A 16986-nucleotide genomic window follows, 5' to 3' on the forward strand; every position below is an offset into this window, starting at 1 on the left:
TGATGATGTGTATATATATAGGATTAGTGGGTTAGTAAATAAGGTTGGTTATTTGTATATGTATCCCTTACATCATGGGTATTTGTGAAAATACCCCACAAATCTTAGTACTTATGAAACTATCCCTCAAATCATCAACTTTAAAAAGTACCGCTAAAATCAACAAATCATTAACTTGGTGCTAAAATTTTGACTCTTTTGTTAATAGTTTTTGTTAGGTCTTGTATTTTGATGATGATTTACAAACCCCATTATTGGTGCTAATTGCTTGCCAAGTGATATGATGAATGATGTATTTTATCAAGCAATTTAGTGCTACTGTTGGGGGTTGGATGGAAATTGCACCATAACGATGATATCTGTGGAGGTGGAGGCAAATTGATGAAGAAAAGCGCTCAAGTGCAACATATACAAGAGGAGCTTCATCAACAAATTAGCAAATATCGAGACTCAAGACTTGTATATATATGTGAGTGATATTTGCATTTTTATTTTCTCTCTAGGTCATAATGTATGCAAGAAATAGAGTAGATAACATTTGAAGCAATTGGGGTTCACATACACACGTTTCTAAAACCGTATTTTTTGACCATTTTGAAAAATGATAATTTTTCACGATTGGGAAATGATATTTCAAAAATTTCTTCTCTAACATGTTTATATTTATGTTTATAAACATTTCACAAAGTTTTATATTTTTTGGAATTTATTTACGATTTTTAAAGCACCTTTGAAAATTATGTTTTCTATTCAAATCTGGGTTGTACACGGTTATCAATCGACTGACACTATGCATCGGTCGACCGATAAACTATTCGGCAATTGCTGAAAGTCTTTGTTCAGTCGACCGAAGCAGCCCATCAGTCAACTGATGTTGTTCATCAGTCGACCGATGAACTGATCGGCAATTGCTAAAAGTTTATGCTCAGTCGACTGACTCTTATCAGTCAACTGAAGCAGCTCATTAGTCGATTGATGGTATTCAGTTTGAGCAGCAGCCATCGGCTAGCTCATCAGTGGACTGACAATACTGTAATGGCTAGTTACAGTTTGAGTTGATTTTACTGGATTTTGTGATTTGCTCGGGACTTGGGCTGTTGTTTGGGGTTCCTATATATATCCTACAACCTTCATCACCTCAGTATTCATGCAAGCAAAGAAAAATCTCTAAGTTTTGTTTTTCTGTGATTTTGAGCTCAAACTTTTATTTCATTCTCAAGTGTTTCAAGTTTTGGTTTTCAATTCCACATCACACAAACCCCTGAGCTTCAAATTGATTATCTCTTGATCCTTGCCATAGGATTATTGTAAGAGAGTTTCTTTCATTCATCTTATATTATGTGGAGAGCTTGATCTCGAGGAGATCATTGTGTGGATTGTGAGATCTCGAGGAGATCGTTGTGAAGAAGTTACGGCTTCCAAACCGGGTTGTGATTAGTGGATTACCATCGGGAGAGGTGTTTCGGGACGTAGGTTGAGAGGATCGAACCTCGTGAACACATTGAGGCTTCATTTGGTTAACTATGTTCTAACCCTCTCTCTCTCTCATTTATTGCCTTATTGTTATATTGTGTCTTGTGTTGCATTGAATTTTATTAATTACACATTTATTATTTGATTACCCTATTCACCCCCTATAGAGTAATTTCAGTTTTAACCCATTCAAATATGAAGGATTATATTTTTAGACCTTCAAATTTTATTATCAAAAATAGTTGAATGAGATGAAAATCTTGGTTTAAGTAAAGATAATCTTTCTTACTTTTAACTTTGTCATCATCATTCAAATTTTTCATCAATTAAAATTTTGGACGAGACGATAAATTTAGTTTAACTAAAGATTATATTTCTAAATTTGAACTCTATCATCATCGTTAGGATAGGATTACAATGTAATATTCAAAAGGGTCAAGCATAACATCGAACTTATAAAAGTTTTCCCTAAATTTACACTTTTATAAGGAGTATGAAATAATGCATACTTAAATCTCACATGATATCGGAACATCGCATACCCTTCGGGTCTTACTTCAAAGAAACATCATGACTGTCCTTGCCTCCCATCGGAAACTCGTTCATGACCAAATTTTTAATGAGTTGATTATCAATTTGGATCGAAGAAGGATGGGTTGCTTGATTATTTGGTTTGTTGATGCTGAGGATTATGTGGCTTCATAAGGTTATAGGATGATGGAGTTTGGGTTGAAAACGAAGATGATTTATATATATGTATATTCATGTATGAATGTATTTGCCACGAGGAGATACAAAATTATATGGATACTTACAACATTAAAGGAGACTATACTACAAATTGGAGGGCATTTTCGAAAGAAAAGTTTTAACACCCTTTACACTTTAGTGCCCTTTACACTTTAGTGTGTGTGCGTCGTGATACTGTAAGATGGTAAGATTAAACCTTATCATGAGATGGACTAACCGAGCCATCAAATTCATGATCCGTACCATACATCTTGTCCAAAACATCATCACATACATATGGTCAAATTTTCCCATAGTATGAAGTCTTCTAGAATATGAATTAAATTAGTTTAATATATTGACTTTTCTGATAGCTTAATAACCACCACTTTGCCCAAAGATTAAATAACAATTAAAATTTTAAAATAATAAAAGTTTACGTGTATATGTATGTATATGTATGTATGTGTGTCTGTACATGTGTGTGTATGTATCTATATGTACACCCCCGTGCCGTGCACGCGGACGAGGCCTCACCGTCTCAATAAATAGACAAACCCTAGCTCGCTCCCCTCTATCGTCCTCTCGCTCGCCCGAACAGCTAATAGGGGACGAAAAGAAGAAGAAGGAAAAAAAGAAACCCTAATTTCTCGCCGACGAGATGAATCCCTACGACATCAGATACTCCGATCCTTACTCATACAGAGAGCGAAGGAGGCGATCGTCCTCCCGTCTCCTCCGCTTCCCTTCAACCCGCCTCTCGCCCCGGGTCTCGTCAGGGTAACTGTTCGCTCGCTCCGGCGTCGAGCTCATCCTATCGGCCCGCATGGCGGTAACGCCACGACGCCCGCCCTTTCCGTCCGGCGACCGCGCCGCGGCGGCGGAAAGGGAGCTTCGATTCCGGACTGTTGTGGCCGCGCGGCGGCGCAGGTTTTTCCGGCGCGATCGCATTTGGTAGTCAATGGTGGTAGAAGCGGCGGAGTGAAGGGGAGGGGGAGTGAGGGAGGGAAAGTTAGAGTGGGGCAAGGGGGAGAAGGGGACGAGCTTACTAGATATTCTTCGCATCTCGAAGGCTAGTAATTTTGTGGGCTGATTCCTTGGAGAAGATTATTTCTCCAGTGGGAGAAGTTGCTTGCCGTACGAGGCCGATTGACCGGAGCCGGGATGAGGTGGCGGCGTATCGGAGGATGCGGGATATTACGGTCGAGGGCCGGGATGTGCCGAAGCCCATTAGGTTTTTCACCGAGGCCAATTTCCCAGGTATATGACCTGTTTCTCGTTGAAATTTAGTGGTTTTTGTCTTATTAAACCCTAAATTCTTCATTAGCTGTATATTAAATGACTCCGTAGTATCGTTAGACTCTTGTGATTAATACATTTGAGCATTTTTTTAAAGGAATATGAAGATTAGGGTGTCTAATATAGTTTGAAGTAAGAAAAAATACAGTTTTATATGACAAAAGTGGGTGTAAATTAGAAATGAGATTCGGGGTCTAATGTACTTTCAGAATTCAGGGTCCAATTTGACGACACCCCTAAATTTTGTCATTTATGATGTGCACTTTATCGATTAGAAATGGTGCTTGTGTTAACTGTGAAATGCCTGTTCTATTTTGCCAGAGTACTGTCTTGAGGCTATATCAAAATGTGGATTTGTTGAGCCAACACCTATCCAGTCTCAAGGATGGCCTATGGCTCTGAAGGGAAGAGACTTAGTTGGTATTGCGGAGACTGGTTCTGGAAAAACATTGGCATATCTTTTGCCGGCACTGGTGCATGTGAATGCGCAGCCACGATTAGGTTAGTCTCCATGATGTCACTTTGATGCTATATTTGAATTGCTGTTGTAGATGCTGAAGTAAACTTATGTTGTTATTTCATAAATCTTGCAGCTTATGGTGATGGCCCAATCATACTGATCTTAGCACCTACTAGGGAATTGGCCGTGCAGATACAGGAAGAAGCAAAAAAATTTGGTTCACATTCAAATGTTAGAAGTACATGCATCTATGGAGGAGCACCAAAAGGTCCACAGATTCGTGATCTTAAAAAAGGTCAGACTTCTGATTGCCTCTTTGATGCAGTTGAAAACCATTGTATTTTCTTTCTAAAGTTTATAAATTCTGCGTGGCTCAGTGAAAATATTTAAAGCTATTTATGTTCGTACAGGGGTTGAGATTGTCATAGCAACACCTGGTCGGTTGATTGATATGTTGGAAGCTTGCCATACAAATTTACGCAGAGTAACATATCTCGTTTTGGATGAAGCCGACCGTATGCTGGACATGGGATTTGAGCCCCAGATTCGGAAAATTGTCTCACAAGTATGACCAATCTCGCTTTTAATTTTGATTAAATTTTGATTAAATTTCTTCTTAATTATTCTAATGCTACAAAGATAAGGGAAGGCTACTTTTCTGATAGAAAGTTGCCGTTTACTGCTAGTAAACCATATGTTGACAATCAGTAGTTACTTTATTATGGGGACAAAAAATTCTTGAACCACTTCCTTTCTATCTTTTAGTGTGTGTATGCAGTATGCATGACTTGAATATTGTCACGTCCTTTGATCTTTCAATGTTTGAGAAACTCTTCTTGTGTGTCATTGGTAGCATATCTAAGTCTAATAGTTCTTCAATTAGTTCCCAGATAATGTTCACTACTGTCTGTAATTCTTGGGCATTGAAATTCTGCTTGGGAAGTGTGAAAATATTTCTATATATTCAGCCTTGATAGTGTTATTAGAACTCATATCGCAAGTTATTTATGATCGCCTATAAGTTTTTTCAGGTCAGTGTTTGCAACTCTGAAACAATTTCAAGGGAAATTATCTGATAAGCTATAACACCCCTTGGAAAACCTGTGATATCTGTATTGTTGTGTGATATTCTCATTGCTGAGGTCTTTTGCTGCATAAACATATGTCTGCAACTTTTATATGTACTTCATGACCAATTTTCAAATTGCTAGTTAATTGGAAATGGTTTTGGATTTTGCAGATACGCCCTGATAGACAGACATTGTATTGGAGTGCCACATGGCCCAGAGAGGTCGAGAGTCTGGCAAGGCAGTTTTTGCACAATCCGTACAAGGTGAACAACACTTGTCGTTTGATGCTACTTCCTGAGGATGATTCCATGTTTGCTGTATAATTTAGTCTTTCCCTTGAAAAACCACTACTATTGTTCTATTTATAATTGGCTTGTAATTAACTTTGTAGGTAACCATTGGATCTCCTGAACTGAAAGCCAATCAATCAATAAACCAGATTGTCGAAGTCATGTCGGACCATGAAAAGTATCCCAGGTATGCATAGAAGTTGTTGAGAAACTGTGGATGCATAAAGTGCATCACCAGATATGGATAGCAGTGGAAGGGTTTGTTAGTGGGAAGTATATAGTGATAAGGTCTGGAGTATATTATAATTTGATGAGATTATTTTCTGATTTATTTTGCCCCTTTTCTACAGGCTGGTGAAGCTGTTGGGGGAGTTGATGGATGGCAGCAGGATATTGGTATTTCTCGAGACAAAGAGAGGATGTGACCAAGTAACTCGACAGCTTAGAATGGATGGATGGCCTGCTCTCTCTATTCATGGTGATAAAGCGCAAGCAGAAAGAGATTGGGTTCTGGCAGAATTTAAAAGTGGCAACAGTCCAATAATGACTGCCACTGATGTAGCTGCACGTGGTCTTGGTAGGCCATTTTGTGCTATTAGTTGTAGAATCTCTCATTTAGTTTAATTCTCAAGGATGGCAAGTTGATGGGCTTCTGCTGGCCAGTTTCCAAGTGAATTTGGGTTGGTGCGACGACTGACGAGGTGCCTTGATGACAAAGGTAGTAACTTTGTTCTACCCGTTAATCTGACTTGAGTGTAAGAGTTGGCAGTGTTACCAGAACCACACGACATTTCCCCCTTTTTTCCAAAGGATTTTAGCATACCAATCTTGTGTCTTCTGCAGAAGTGTTAATCTGACCCTTTAATTCATGTTGATTTGTAGCCACACAACTTTGTGTTTTCAATTTACAGGCAACCCTTTGATCAAATAGTTAATGGAAATTTAATTGTGGTGAATATCATATTAGCTGACTTAAATTTTAAGCTACTTGATGTATTTAGTCTCAACTTATCCATTTTGGCGCCATCTTATCAAGAGTCTCCCTTTATATTATCCGCACCAGTTCCTAGTTTAACCAGGTAGCAGGGTTACGTGCATGCCAACATGGAAGAGCAAAATGTATAACTAAATATAGTTTTATTATGCATATTAAAAAGGGAAAATAAGCAAACAATGCCTTATTTTCCAAATAACGGAGGAAACAAAGTGGCATATAGTAAATATGCACGATGCCAGGTAGAATATGCTATTTTGTGGAAGTAAGGGTTTTGCTCAAAATCTAGCTTCTGTTAGTTTTAGGATACTCATACCATTGGATCTAGCTCGATAAAACATGCTATTGCTAATTCAAATTCTTAATCTGATAGATTGTTCATACCAGCAATGGATGTTACGCATTGCTTGACACATGGTAATGACCTTCCCTCATGAGGATAATTCTGAGCAAGGATATGCAACTTCATGCTGCCTGGTTGATTTATAAGGATTAGTTGAATGATTAGTTTGGATATTCTTCACTTTTTCCTGCTTGCAGTTATTTGGAGAAATTTTGTTCTCCACCATTGCTCATGCTGTTAATTTTGTAGTTCTTTATAAGATATTTATATTTAACAGGAGCAATATTCATGAATCGCTCAGTTTCCAATTCTATAAAAATCATAGTAACTCCTCTCTCTCAGTTGAAATTGCATGAAGTTTGCATATTGCTTATGTTGCATAGTGCATGTAATCCTTGGTAGTTTATGCTCTGGATGTATGAGAACACATTAATATCTCAAATTTTTAGCATCTAAAATACCCATCCTTGACCCTCTTTTGGCTTTGCTTTTTATTAGCGCATACAACATGTGTTAGTTTTCTATCTTTTCACTCTGTTAGAGTTCTAGTCTTGGGGTATCCTAAGAGTAGGCACTTAATTTTTAGGCCAAACAATAAGTCAGCTACTGGTATCACTGCCAATGGACCTCTACCAGCTTGGTTTAAAAGGGCATTCTTTAATTCTCTTTTCCATGTTGTGTCCTCTTACACTCTTTTCAATTTGGCACCTCATATTCGTTGAAGCATATGTTACAATGGACGTAAGTGATGGAACTGCAGCATTTTGGATCTTATTTGCTTCATAGAGCTTTTCAAGCTTTTTGAGAAGATAGACATGTATGATGGGAAGAAAGATGTCTATAACAGAGAAGGGTGTAAATTACCAATATTTTGAGTGCAGATGAGGTTTAAGTGCTGGTATACTTCTTTCTACTTCTTTGCTTCTTGTCGAAAGTAACAGCTAAATGTAAGCTCTCACCACCCATCACGGTTATGCGAAGCTGGTTCAGTTATTTTTGCAAAGCCCCATCGACCCTGGTAGCGACAAATGCTCTACCTTTTTATAGCTTGTGGCTCCATGCTTCTTGTACTTCCTAATTTCATTCGAAGGCCATACAAGTTGGGCATGACTGTGTCCTTGATTATGTATATATCATGTGATACACGGGATCTCAACAATATTGTATAGGTGTTTTGATTACAGGATTCAAATTAAGGGCAGTGTCGCATTATCCCATCCTTGTGGAAAGAGATTATGAGAAGAATATACTTGGAAATTCAGCATAAACATGTTTCTAACATACGATTCATCTTTCTTTTTCTCTGGTTGCAGATGTGAAGGACATAAAATGTGTGATCAATTATGATTTCCCATCATGCCTTGAGGATTATGTTCACAGGATTGGACGGACTGGGCGTGCTGGTGCTAAAGGAACTGCTTTCACCTTCTTCACTCTTTCAAATGCAAGGTATTCCAAGAGTCTCATCAAGATTCTTCAGGAAGCTGGGCAGAGTGTCAGTCCTGCACTGGCTGCATTGGCTAGATCATCTGGCACCACGGGAGGTACTATATCATAGCTTTTTGAGAACATTCAATTATTCCCACGAACAAGGACACGGTATGGGACAACAAGATTTTGGTGCACATGAATGCAAAATCATAATAGGGTTGACAATACAAATATGTTTTGACAGTCATAGAATAAGATCATGTATAGATGTTTATAAAGAATTATGTTATGGCAATAATTGCATGTTACAAGCTCAAGCCTCCTAATGATAAATATTTTGAATACTTTTATACAGACTCTAGTCCCCAGTCAAATAAACCATTATGTAAACGCATTTTAGTAGGAATCAAACAATCTCCTAACCATAGAGGATATATATTCAGAGTATTTCACGGTTTAGATGTGTCGGAAATAGGTACATAGAGGATGCAGGTCTGCTCTGAGTACCTAATAAACATACTTGGTGTCATTTTCAGTTTTCACTAGAGCATAAGATAATTAACATTATAATATTTATAGAACCGTTTCTGCTTTTGTTGATTCACTTCAGTCTGTTAGTTTTAACACACCTGCCACGAGCTTGTTCACATTATGATTGATTGCACAGTGATACGAGTCGTCGTGCGAGCACCTTTGATCGCGGAATTATCAAAGGTGGTTGAGAAGAAAATAACAAGAACACAAGGATAATTAAGTGGTGGCGAAGGAAAATCCCTTCTCTAGATTATGAGAATTAAATAGTTTACAATCTCTCACAATCTCACTAGAATTGAAGAACAATCTCTCTCAATTCTCCAATACAATCTAATCTTTCTTGATTATTTTAAAACCCTAAAACAATCCCTTATATCTGTGTAACAACGTGGATGACAAAGTGGTAAATAACCAAGCCCAAACCCTACAAGAATTCCTGCAAACAAAAACCCAAACTGATCAGGAAACCATCGATGAGTCGACTCATGACACATGAGTTGACTCATGACAGTCATGAGTCGACCGGTCAGAAACTTCTGACAAAACTGCTGGGCTTCGTGAGTCGACTCATGACGGTTATGAGTCGACTGGTTAGAAACTTCTGACAAACGGCTGGGCTTCGTGAGTCGACTCATGACAGGCATGAGTCGACTCAACCTGATGAGTCGACTCATGTGCATATAGGAGTCGACTCACGAGCTTAAAACTGGACGCTTCGATTCTTCGATTCGCTGTCTCGTTCCACGCTTCGACCTGCGTTCCACCGTATTGTTTTACACCTCTATTCTCAAGTTACCATGAGAATCATCTATCCTCAAGCTTCCACGAGGATCGTTAAGTTCCGAAGAGGAGATACACCCATATCACACAGTTAGAAAGGGGGCTTTGGAACTTGAAAGTTGTTTATATTGGTTGACAGACAACAAGAAATATGCCTAACTTACATGGGAAGTGGATGCATAATATCGTCTGAGATTATTAGTTACTAGCTGCAGGAGGAGTTTGTATGAGTACATATATTTTTATGTTTCTTGTAACCTTCTGATGTTGTTATTCTTTTAGGTTCCGGTGTTAATTTCCGATCAAGGGGACGAGGAGGAGGACGAGGAGGATTTGGCAATAGGGTATCTGGTTCCAATACAATTCCAATTGCACGAGGAGGTAAAAGGTGGTAAAAGAACCTTACCATACTTTGGCTTCTCTGTTTGGGGAATTCTGGTGCTTATGTACTTTGGGCTTGTAATCACCAATTCATTGGAAATGGTCGTATTATATTTTGAGTATATTATTGCCACAATAGAATTTAATTTATTTCAATGGATGGATGAAATAGACTGCATCGGTGGGATCATTTTTATATGTGAGATCCGCGAATTATTGTGCATTTTTTGAAACTAATTTCATATCTTAGACTAGTTATGTTTGACTAATTGAATGCTGCTGCTTTGTTCCACTGTTTAGGGGGTTTTATCATGTTAAATTGAAGCAGATTGGAAATGATGAGTTTGGCCTTTTCTGTTTCTGTCGATTATTGTCTGTATTATTGATGACTCTTGATGCAGATGTGACCTACAATGATGTGGTAGATGATCTTATAACAGTGAACTGCACTTTGCACCATTGTTACAGGCTAAACATTAGGGGTTGCATTTGGTCCGGATGCGGCTCAGATATGATACCTGGATATGATAATTATCATATTTATTTATGTCTGCTTACTCATCACGGATACGGATATGTACATATCTAGGTGAGAGAAATTCATATTCATATCTGCTAAAGTTGAGTATGAATATTTCGATGGGGATCTGAATGTTTTATTATAAAATTGTAACTATATCCTATTAGTGATGGATGTGAGTAACTATATCAGTATTCTAATGGATACGGTTATATAGATATTTTTTCGAATATAAATATGGTTTGGCACACCCCCTACTTCTAAGCAGGGTTTCAATATAATTCCATTCACATATAATAAACCGCTTACTGCGTTCAGAAGCCGCCGACTTCAATGCTATGCTGCCTTATTTTATCAGCTAGTCTTTTTTATGAGGATGATTGGAAAAAATGGATCTTGATAAGAATGGGTGTGTTATCTTATTGCCTAGTAAATAATGAGTTTAGTTTCTTCAATAGTTAGCTAAAATATTGTTTGGACCATTTTTTTCCGGAGTACAAGTGTTCACCCTAAATTTCCGAATGGCGTCTATGTGTCAGTTGAAAGTAAATAAACTGATGTTTTAATTTTCACGGGTTTTTAAATATAAGCCCCTTACATTTTCCATAACTCTCTATCAATCCCGCTAACATTGGAAATTGCATTATTGGTCTCTAAAATCCTATAAGGTCTTGCAAAATGGCCTATACAAAATGGTCTGTTTGTTATTTTTTCAGTTAAGTGCCCAATCATGGTTGGGTTAACTCCTAACTTAACATCTGCTTTTACCAAACTATCCCTCCATGATGTCTCAAACATTGGAGGGGAAGATGATAGCTAGGTTAGAGGTTAAAAGGATTACATAGATTTTAGAGGATTATTGCCATAGTGAAACTCAAGAGTCGGTTAGGGTTTTTTTTTCTGATTGTTATGGGGGAAGGACTCAAAATGGGTCTTGACTGTTGCGGAAGAAGAACTCGAATGAGTTTTGGGCTTTTATTTAAAGCGTGTATGTCTGGGCTTAAACCCATTAAAGAATGGGTTGGCGGGCTTAAAAGAGGGGTGAAACAGTCAATTTGCCATACATTGTTAGATTCGACGGAAATATCCCCTCAAATCTATCTTGAGTTAGCCAAAAGGGACCATTTGGCAAGGCCGTGTAGGATGCGAGGGATCAATATGACGTTTCCAAGATTTGAGGAACTAATACGGAATTACCGAAGATTCAAGGGACTCATATCTTTTTAAAAAAGCCCTTATTTTTAATATATCTATGATCTATGATATAAAATGTATTTAAAACTTAGATTTATAAGTCAAAAGAGGGGGGATAAAACTACAAAGCACCACCACCCCTCGGGTGGGACACCTGGCTAGCGCCCACATGGGGGATGGAGATCTTCCCAGTGGTCAAGGGTTCGATTCATGTTGTCGAATTCATCTGGTCTCCCTGGGTTTAAGGGCGGGGACGGAGACCTTGGGGTTTTACTGGTCACTTTGCTCAACCTGTTGTATGCTTACCGGTTCGCACCTGCCCCCCACGCTGTTCGCCCAGCCAGCTGGGGATAAGCCTCTGGTATTAATGGTAGCTCTTTGCAGAGGTGGGATGGATGTGGGATTCAAACCAGGGCCATGGCGGACTCGGAAGGAGTTAAAGTTGAGCGGAATGACCGTGTTTCCCTTGATAATAAAAAAAAGGGGTTTTTATCTTTAGGTCCATTTGTTTACTCCCATTTATCTTTAAACCCAAGTTCTATTATTTGTATTTTTAAGCCCAATTCACTTTTGGTATTTGTCTTTAAACCCAATTACTTGTATTTATACAGAATGAATGTAAAAACCCAAAATACCCCTTTGATTGGCCCAATAAAACCCAGTATCTCTCTCATCTTCCTCATTTCATCTCACAGCCCTAAATTGAAAAAACGAGATACCCTTTTCGTCGTCGCCCGTCTCCAGCCGCCGACGCCCCGTTCTAGCCGTCGCCCGTCTCCGGCGTCGATGTCCCTGTCCCTCTCTCTCCAGCTCGTGCCTTCCCATTTCCGTCATCTCCATAAATGCGTCCCTCTTCAAAATTCTGATGATCATGTCCTCTTGCTCTTCTGGTAATTTTCCCCCCTCCTGGGTCTTCTTCAAGCCATCGATTCTGCTTTGAAAACCTTTCCTCCCCACCAATTATTTTATTGCTCTGAACAATTATTTAATTAATCGGTCGTGCGCGGTGAACATATTTGAGAGGGAGCTATTGAGGGGGGTCGGGCTTGGTGAATGGCTCTGACGCGCGCCATTTGATGGTCTGGAGCTCTTGGTCGCTTGGAGCATTGTTCAGGTTATTATTATTATTATTTATTTATTTTCCTTTTTACGGGTGTTGTTCAATTTTGACGTTCAGTTGGTGGTGCTTGCTAATTTTGTCATGTCGCATCAATTTCCTCCATTTGTGAAATTATTAGCTGCTATGTTTCGAAATAAAAAGCGCTTTTGGGCACAGGTTCTTATCACGGAGGTGGATATTTGGGATAAGTTGCCTTTTGAAAAGGTGGTTTGCTAATTTTTTGCTGTCTAGATAAAGCCCCGCCGCATGCTTAATTAATTTTTCGTTTGGGGTGGGGGGGGGAAGGATTCTTGATATTTGACCCCAAAACTATATATATTCTGGTGTTACTGCTATAAAAAGAGAAAAAAATCGATGAGCACAGCAGGATGTCGGCACCTAATACATATGCTTCGAGCCTTGGTGAATAAAAATGAGGAGAGCACATTTTTCATGCTAATGTAGTGTTCACTCAGATATAGATTATCAACAAGTGAGGAGTCGTTGATTTTAGTGTGGGCAAAATTTCAAACCAATATCTTGTAGTTTCTTAATATTTAGGTTGGTCGATCATATGTTTCTTATATCCATGAGTTAGTGAAGTTAACTGAAAACTTTAACTTTCTGTGATTAATTATCATCTTCGATAGCCACTTGAGGAGGCTGAACTCTCAAATATCACACAATTATACCAGAAACTATGACAACCAATAAATGTAAGCCATTCATTGTTCAGTAAAGAGCAAGGTGGGCATCACTAACTTGAGGGAAACATGTTTTGTGTTCAATTCTGTTTTGATAATAAATATAGATAAGTTTATCCAAACAGAATCCTACTAAATGTTAAAACATTGAACTTAAAATTATTATGTTTTGTTGATCAGAACTTAAAATTATTATGTTTTGTTGATCAGAACTTAAAATTATTATGTTTTGTTGATCAGAACTTAAAATTATTATGTTTTGTTGATCAGAACTTAAAATTATTATGTTTTGTTGATCAGAACTTAAAATTATTATGTTTTGTTGATCAGCGCATGATGACTAATTAAGTACATTTTCAACCATATAAATTACAGGAGGAGCTGATCAAGGAGCTCGATTTGATTCTCGAGAGCTGCAGTAGGTTCTTAGTGGATCATGGTAAATATTTCTTGTATAGGATGTTGCATTCAACTAAACAATATAAATTACATTTTGGATATTTGGATTGTAGTTTGTGGTTTTCTAAACTCTGACAAAAAAATTTCTATTGATGGCTGGTTGTTTAACATTCTAATTTTTTTCAGGGTTAAAAAGGGTCACCAATTGTTTCTTGCTTCACTTGATGGAGTTTGGCCCTTTGAAGCTTACTGATCCTTCGAAGATTGGTGGGCTGTTGAACGGGTTGAAAACTATGAGGATGAATAACCCCTTTTGGCAGTCTTTATGGTGAATCTATGTTTTTTAACATTCCTCAGCTTTTGGCTATGTTTGTGACTGTGAATGTATCTGAAATACGTGTGAGGATGTTTTGTACCATATATGTGAGGATGTTTTGTAACATATCTCAATTTGTGTTGCAAGTGTAACATATATGCGAGGATGTTTTGTAATATGCGAGGATGTTTTGTAACATATAGGCGAGGATGTTAAAATTGGTCATTGTTAAAATTTGTTTGATCTCTCAACTTGTGACTGAATTTAGTGGTGAGTTTGTAGCATATTTCAGCTTGTGATGGTGTTTGTGATTGAAAATGTACCGTGTTAAGTGTAGAGGATGTTTTGTAACATATCTATGTTTTGTGATTGAAAGTGTAGCGGGTTATACTGTAAGTGTAGCGGGTTACACTGTAAGTGTAGCGGGTTATCGTGTAAGTATAGCGGGTTATCGTGTAAGTATAGCGGGTTATCCTGTAAGTATAGCGGGTTATCGTGTAAGTGTAGCGGGTTATCCCGTAAGTGTAGCGGGTTATCATGTAAGTGTAGCGGGTTATCGTATATGTATAGCGGGTTATCGTGTAAGTGTAGCGGGATACACTGTAAGTGTAGCGGGCTATCATGTAAATGTAGCGGGTTACATTGTAAGTGTAGCGGGCTATCCTGTAAGTGTAGCGGGTTACACTGTAAGTGTAGCGGGTTATCCTGTAAGTGTAGCGGGTTATCCTGTAAGTGTAGCGGGTTATCTTGAAAGTGTAGCGGGTTACACTGTAAGTGTAGCGGGTTATCTTGAAAGTGTTATCGTGTAAGTGTAGCGGGTTATCCCGTAAGTGTAGCGGGTTATCCCGTAAGTGTAGCGGGTTATCCCGTAAGTGTAACGGGTTATCCCGTAAGTGTAGCGGGTTATCCCGTAAGTATAGAGGGTTATCCCGTAAGTGTAGCGGGTTACACTGTAAGTGTAGCGGGTTATCTTGAAAGTGTAGTGGGTTACACTGTAAGTGAAGCAGGTTATCCTGTAAGTGTAGCAGGTTATCCTGTAAGTGTAACGGGTTACACTGAAGTATAGCGGGTTATCGTGTAAGTGTAGCGGGTTATTGTGTAAGTGTAGCGGGTTATCCTGTAAGTGTAGCGGATTATCGTGTAAGTGTAGCGGGTTATCCTGTAAGTGTAGCGGGTTATCCCGTAAGTATAGCGGGTTATCCCGTAAGTATAGCGGGTTATCCCGTAAGTGTAGCGGGTTATCGTGTAAGTGTAACGGGTTATCCTGTAAGTATAGCGGGTTATCCCGTAAGTGTAGCGGGTTATCCTGTAAGTGTAGCGGGTTATCCCGTAAGTGTAGCGGGTTATCGTGTAAGTGTAGCGGGTTATCCCGTAAGTGTAGCGGGTTACACTGTAAGTGTAGCGGGTTATCTTGAAAGTGTAGCGGGTTACACTGTAAGTGTAGCGGGTTATCCTGTAAGTGTAGCGGGTTACACTGTAAGTGCAGCAGGTTATCCTGTAAGTGTAGCGGGTTACACTGTAAGTGTAGCGGGTTATCGTGTAAGTGTAGCGGGATACACTGTAAGTGTAGCGGGCTATCATGTAAATGTAGCGGGTTACATTGTAAGTGTAGCGGGCTATCCTGTAAGTGTAGCGGGTTACACTGTAAGTGTAGCGGGTGCGACAGGTTATCCTGTAAGTGTAGCGGGTTATTCTGTAAGTGTAGCGGGTTATCCTGTAAGTGTATAACACTCATAAAATTTCACAAAATAGCACTCACAAAATTGCCAAAATTGCACAAAATTCCAGTCTTACAAACTCCAAAATTGCACAAAATTCTACAATAACGAAATTGCACTATCAACACTTTCATTATCTACTTTCAAAAACTTACAATCTAAAACAATATGTTACAAATCAAACTCCAAAATTACACAAATCTTCAAGGAAAACTCCAAAATTTCACAATCTTCAAGACAAGCTCCAGAACCGCCCCAAGCTCCTCCCTGTCCCGTTGACGCCCTCGACCACCGCCGCAATCACCTCGTTGACGCCCAAACCGCTGCCCTCCATCACCCGCCACCCAGGTCCGTCCAAGCCTCGACGCCAAGCTTCCCCAGATCCATGCTCCGCGCCCTAACACCTCTCCCCCACCACACCGAGCACCACCTCCGTTCACCACCTCCCTCAACGCTACCTCCGGCCTCCTCCGCCACCCGCAACGCCGCTCACCCTTGCCTTCTTCCCCGAACCCGACTCACCGCCCACTCCATCTCCTCTGTTCACCTTCCTCAGCCACGCCAAAACAACCCGCCAAGCCCAACGCACCGGCCAGCCCGCGTCTCCCTTGCCCACCACCTCCGCCTCCATCGCTGCCTCCTCAAGCCGCGCCTCCACCGCAAGATCCTCGCCGCCTGCCGCGCCTTCCAGAGGTGGGATCGGAGGAGGAAGACAAAGACTTGAGGAAGAAGGAAAATGAGGAGAGAGAAGGGGGGCTGGTTTAAGTAGGGTATTGAAAGGGGTATTTTGGGGATTTTATCATGTTGGTGTATAAATACAAGTGCTGTATATACTGTATTTTAGAAATTGGGTTTAAAGACAAAAACAAAAAGAAAATTGGGTTTAAGAATACAAAAAATAATGATTGGGTTTATAGGTAAAGATAAGTAAACAAATGGGCCTAGAAATAAAAAACCCTAAAAAAAAACTACAAAGCATCCAAAAAAAAAAAAACATGAAAATGAGATATTATTATATCACCACCTACACATGGTCTCAATAATTTTGTCTCGATAATTTAAAGACATAGTGGATATAATCTAGTGGCTGCGATCCATCCATCAGAATAATTGAGGAGGAGGAGTTATATATGAAAAGCGAAGGGAGAGGGATTATCGCGGAGCTATGAATAGCGTAATAAGCGGGAGGGCCTCATTCTCCCATTACCCTCTCTCCATCAAAACCCTCAACAAACCCTACCCCTCTCGACAT

General features: G+C 39.4%; 1 protein-coding gene and 1 long non-coding RNA gene across 2 annotated transcripts in view; both read left to right on the plus strand.

Annotated features, from left to right (window-relative positions):
* The window catches only part of LOC109826881 (DEAD-box ATP-dependent RNA helicase 30-like), a 15929-nt gene extending 5846 nt beyond the window's left edge, over positions 1 to 10083 (plus strand). Inside the window, exons 2-10 of the mRNA XM_020393898.1 lie at positions 3322 to 3462; positions 3823 to 4002; positions 4095 to 4256; positions 4372 to 4526; positions 5202 to 5294; positions 5423 to 5508; positions 5672 to 5898; positions 7972 to 8202; positions 9686 to 10083. Coding sequence (XP_020249487.1) covers positions 3322 to 3462; positions 3823 to 4002; positions 4095 to 4256; positions 4372 to 4526; positions 5202 to 5294; positions 5423 to 5508; positions 5672 to 5898; positions 7972 to 8202; positions 9686 to 9798 — 1388 coding nt within the window. The 3' untranslated portion in view covers positions 9799 to 10083. The remainder of the gene's footprint in view (positions 1 to 3321; positions 3463 to 3822; positions 4003 to 4094; positions 4257 to 4371; positions 4527 to 5201; positions 5295 to 5422; positions 5509 to 5671; positions 5899 to 7971; positions 8203 to 9685) is intronic.
* LOC109826050 lies at positions 12540 to 14370 on the plus strand. The gene is made up of 3 exons (XR_002243181.1): positions 12540 to 12612; positions 13677 to 13740; positions 13887 to 14370. It is a non-coding gene; the product is annotated as an uncharacterized LOC109826050 (long non-coding RNA).

This window comes from Asparagus officinalis, chromosome 10 (genome assembly GCF_001876935.1).
Source record: "Asparagus officinalis chromosome 10, Aspof.V1, whole genome shotgun sequence".
NCBI classification, from domain to species: domain Eukaryota; kingdom Viridiplantae; phylum Streptophyta; class Magnoliopsida; order Asparagales; family Asparagaceae; genus Asparagus; species Asparagus officinalis.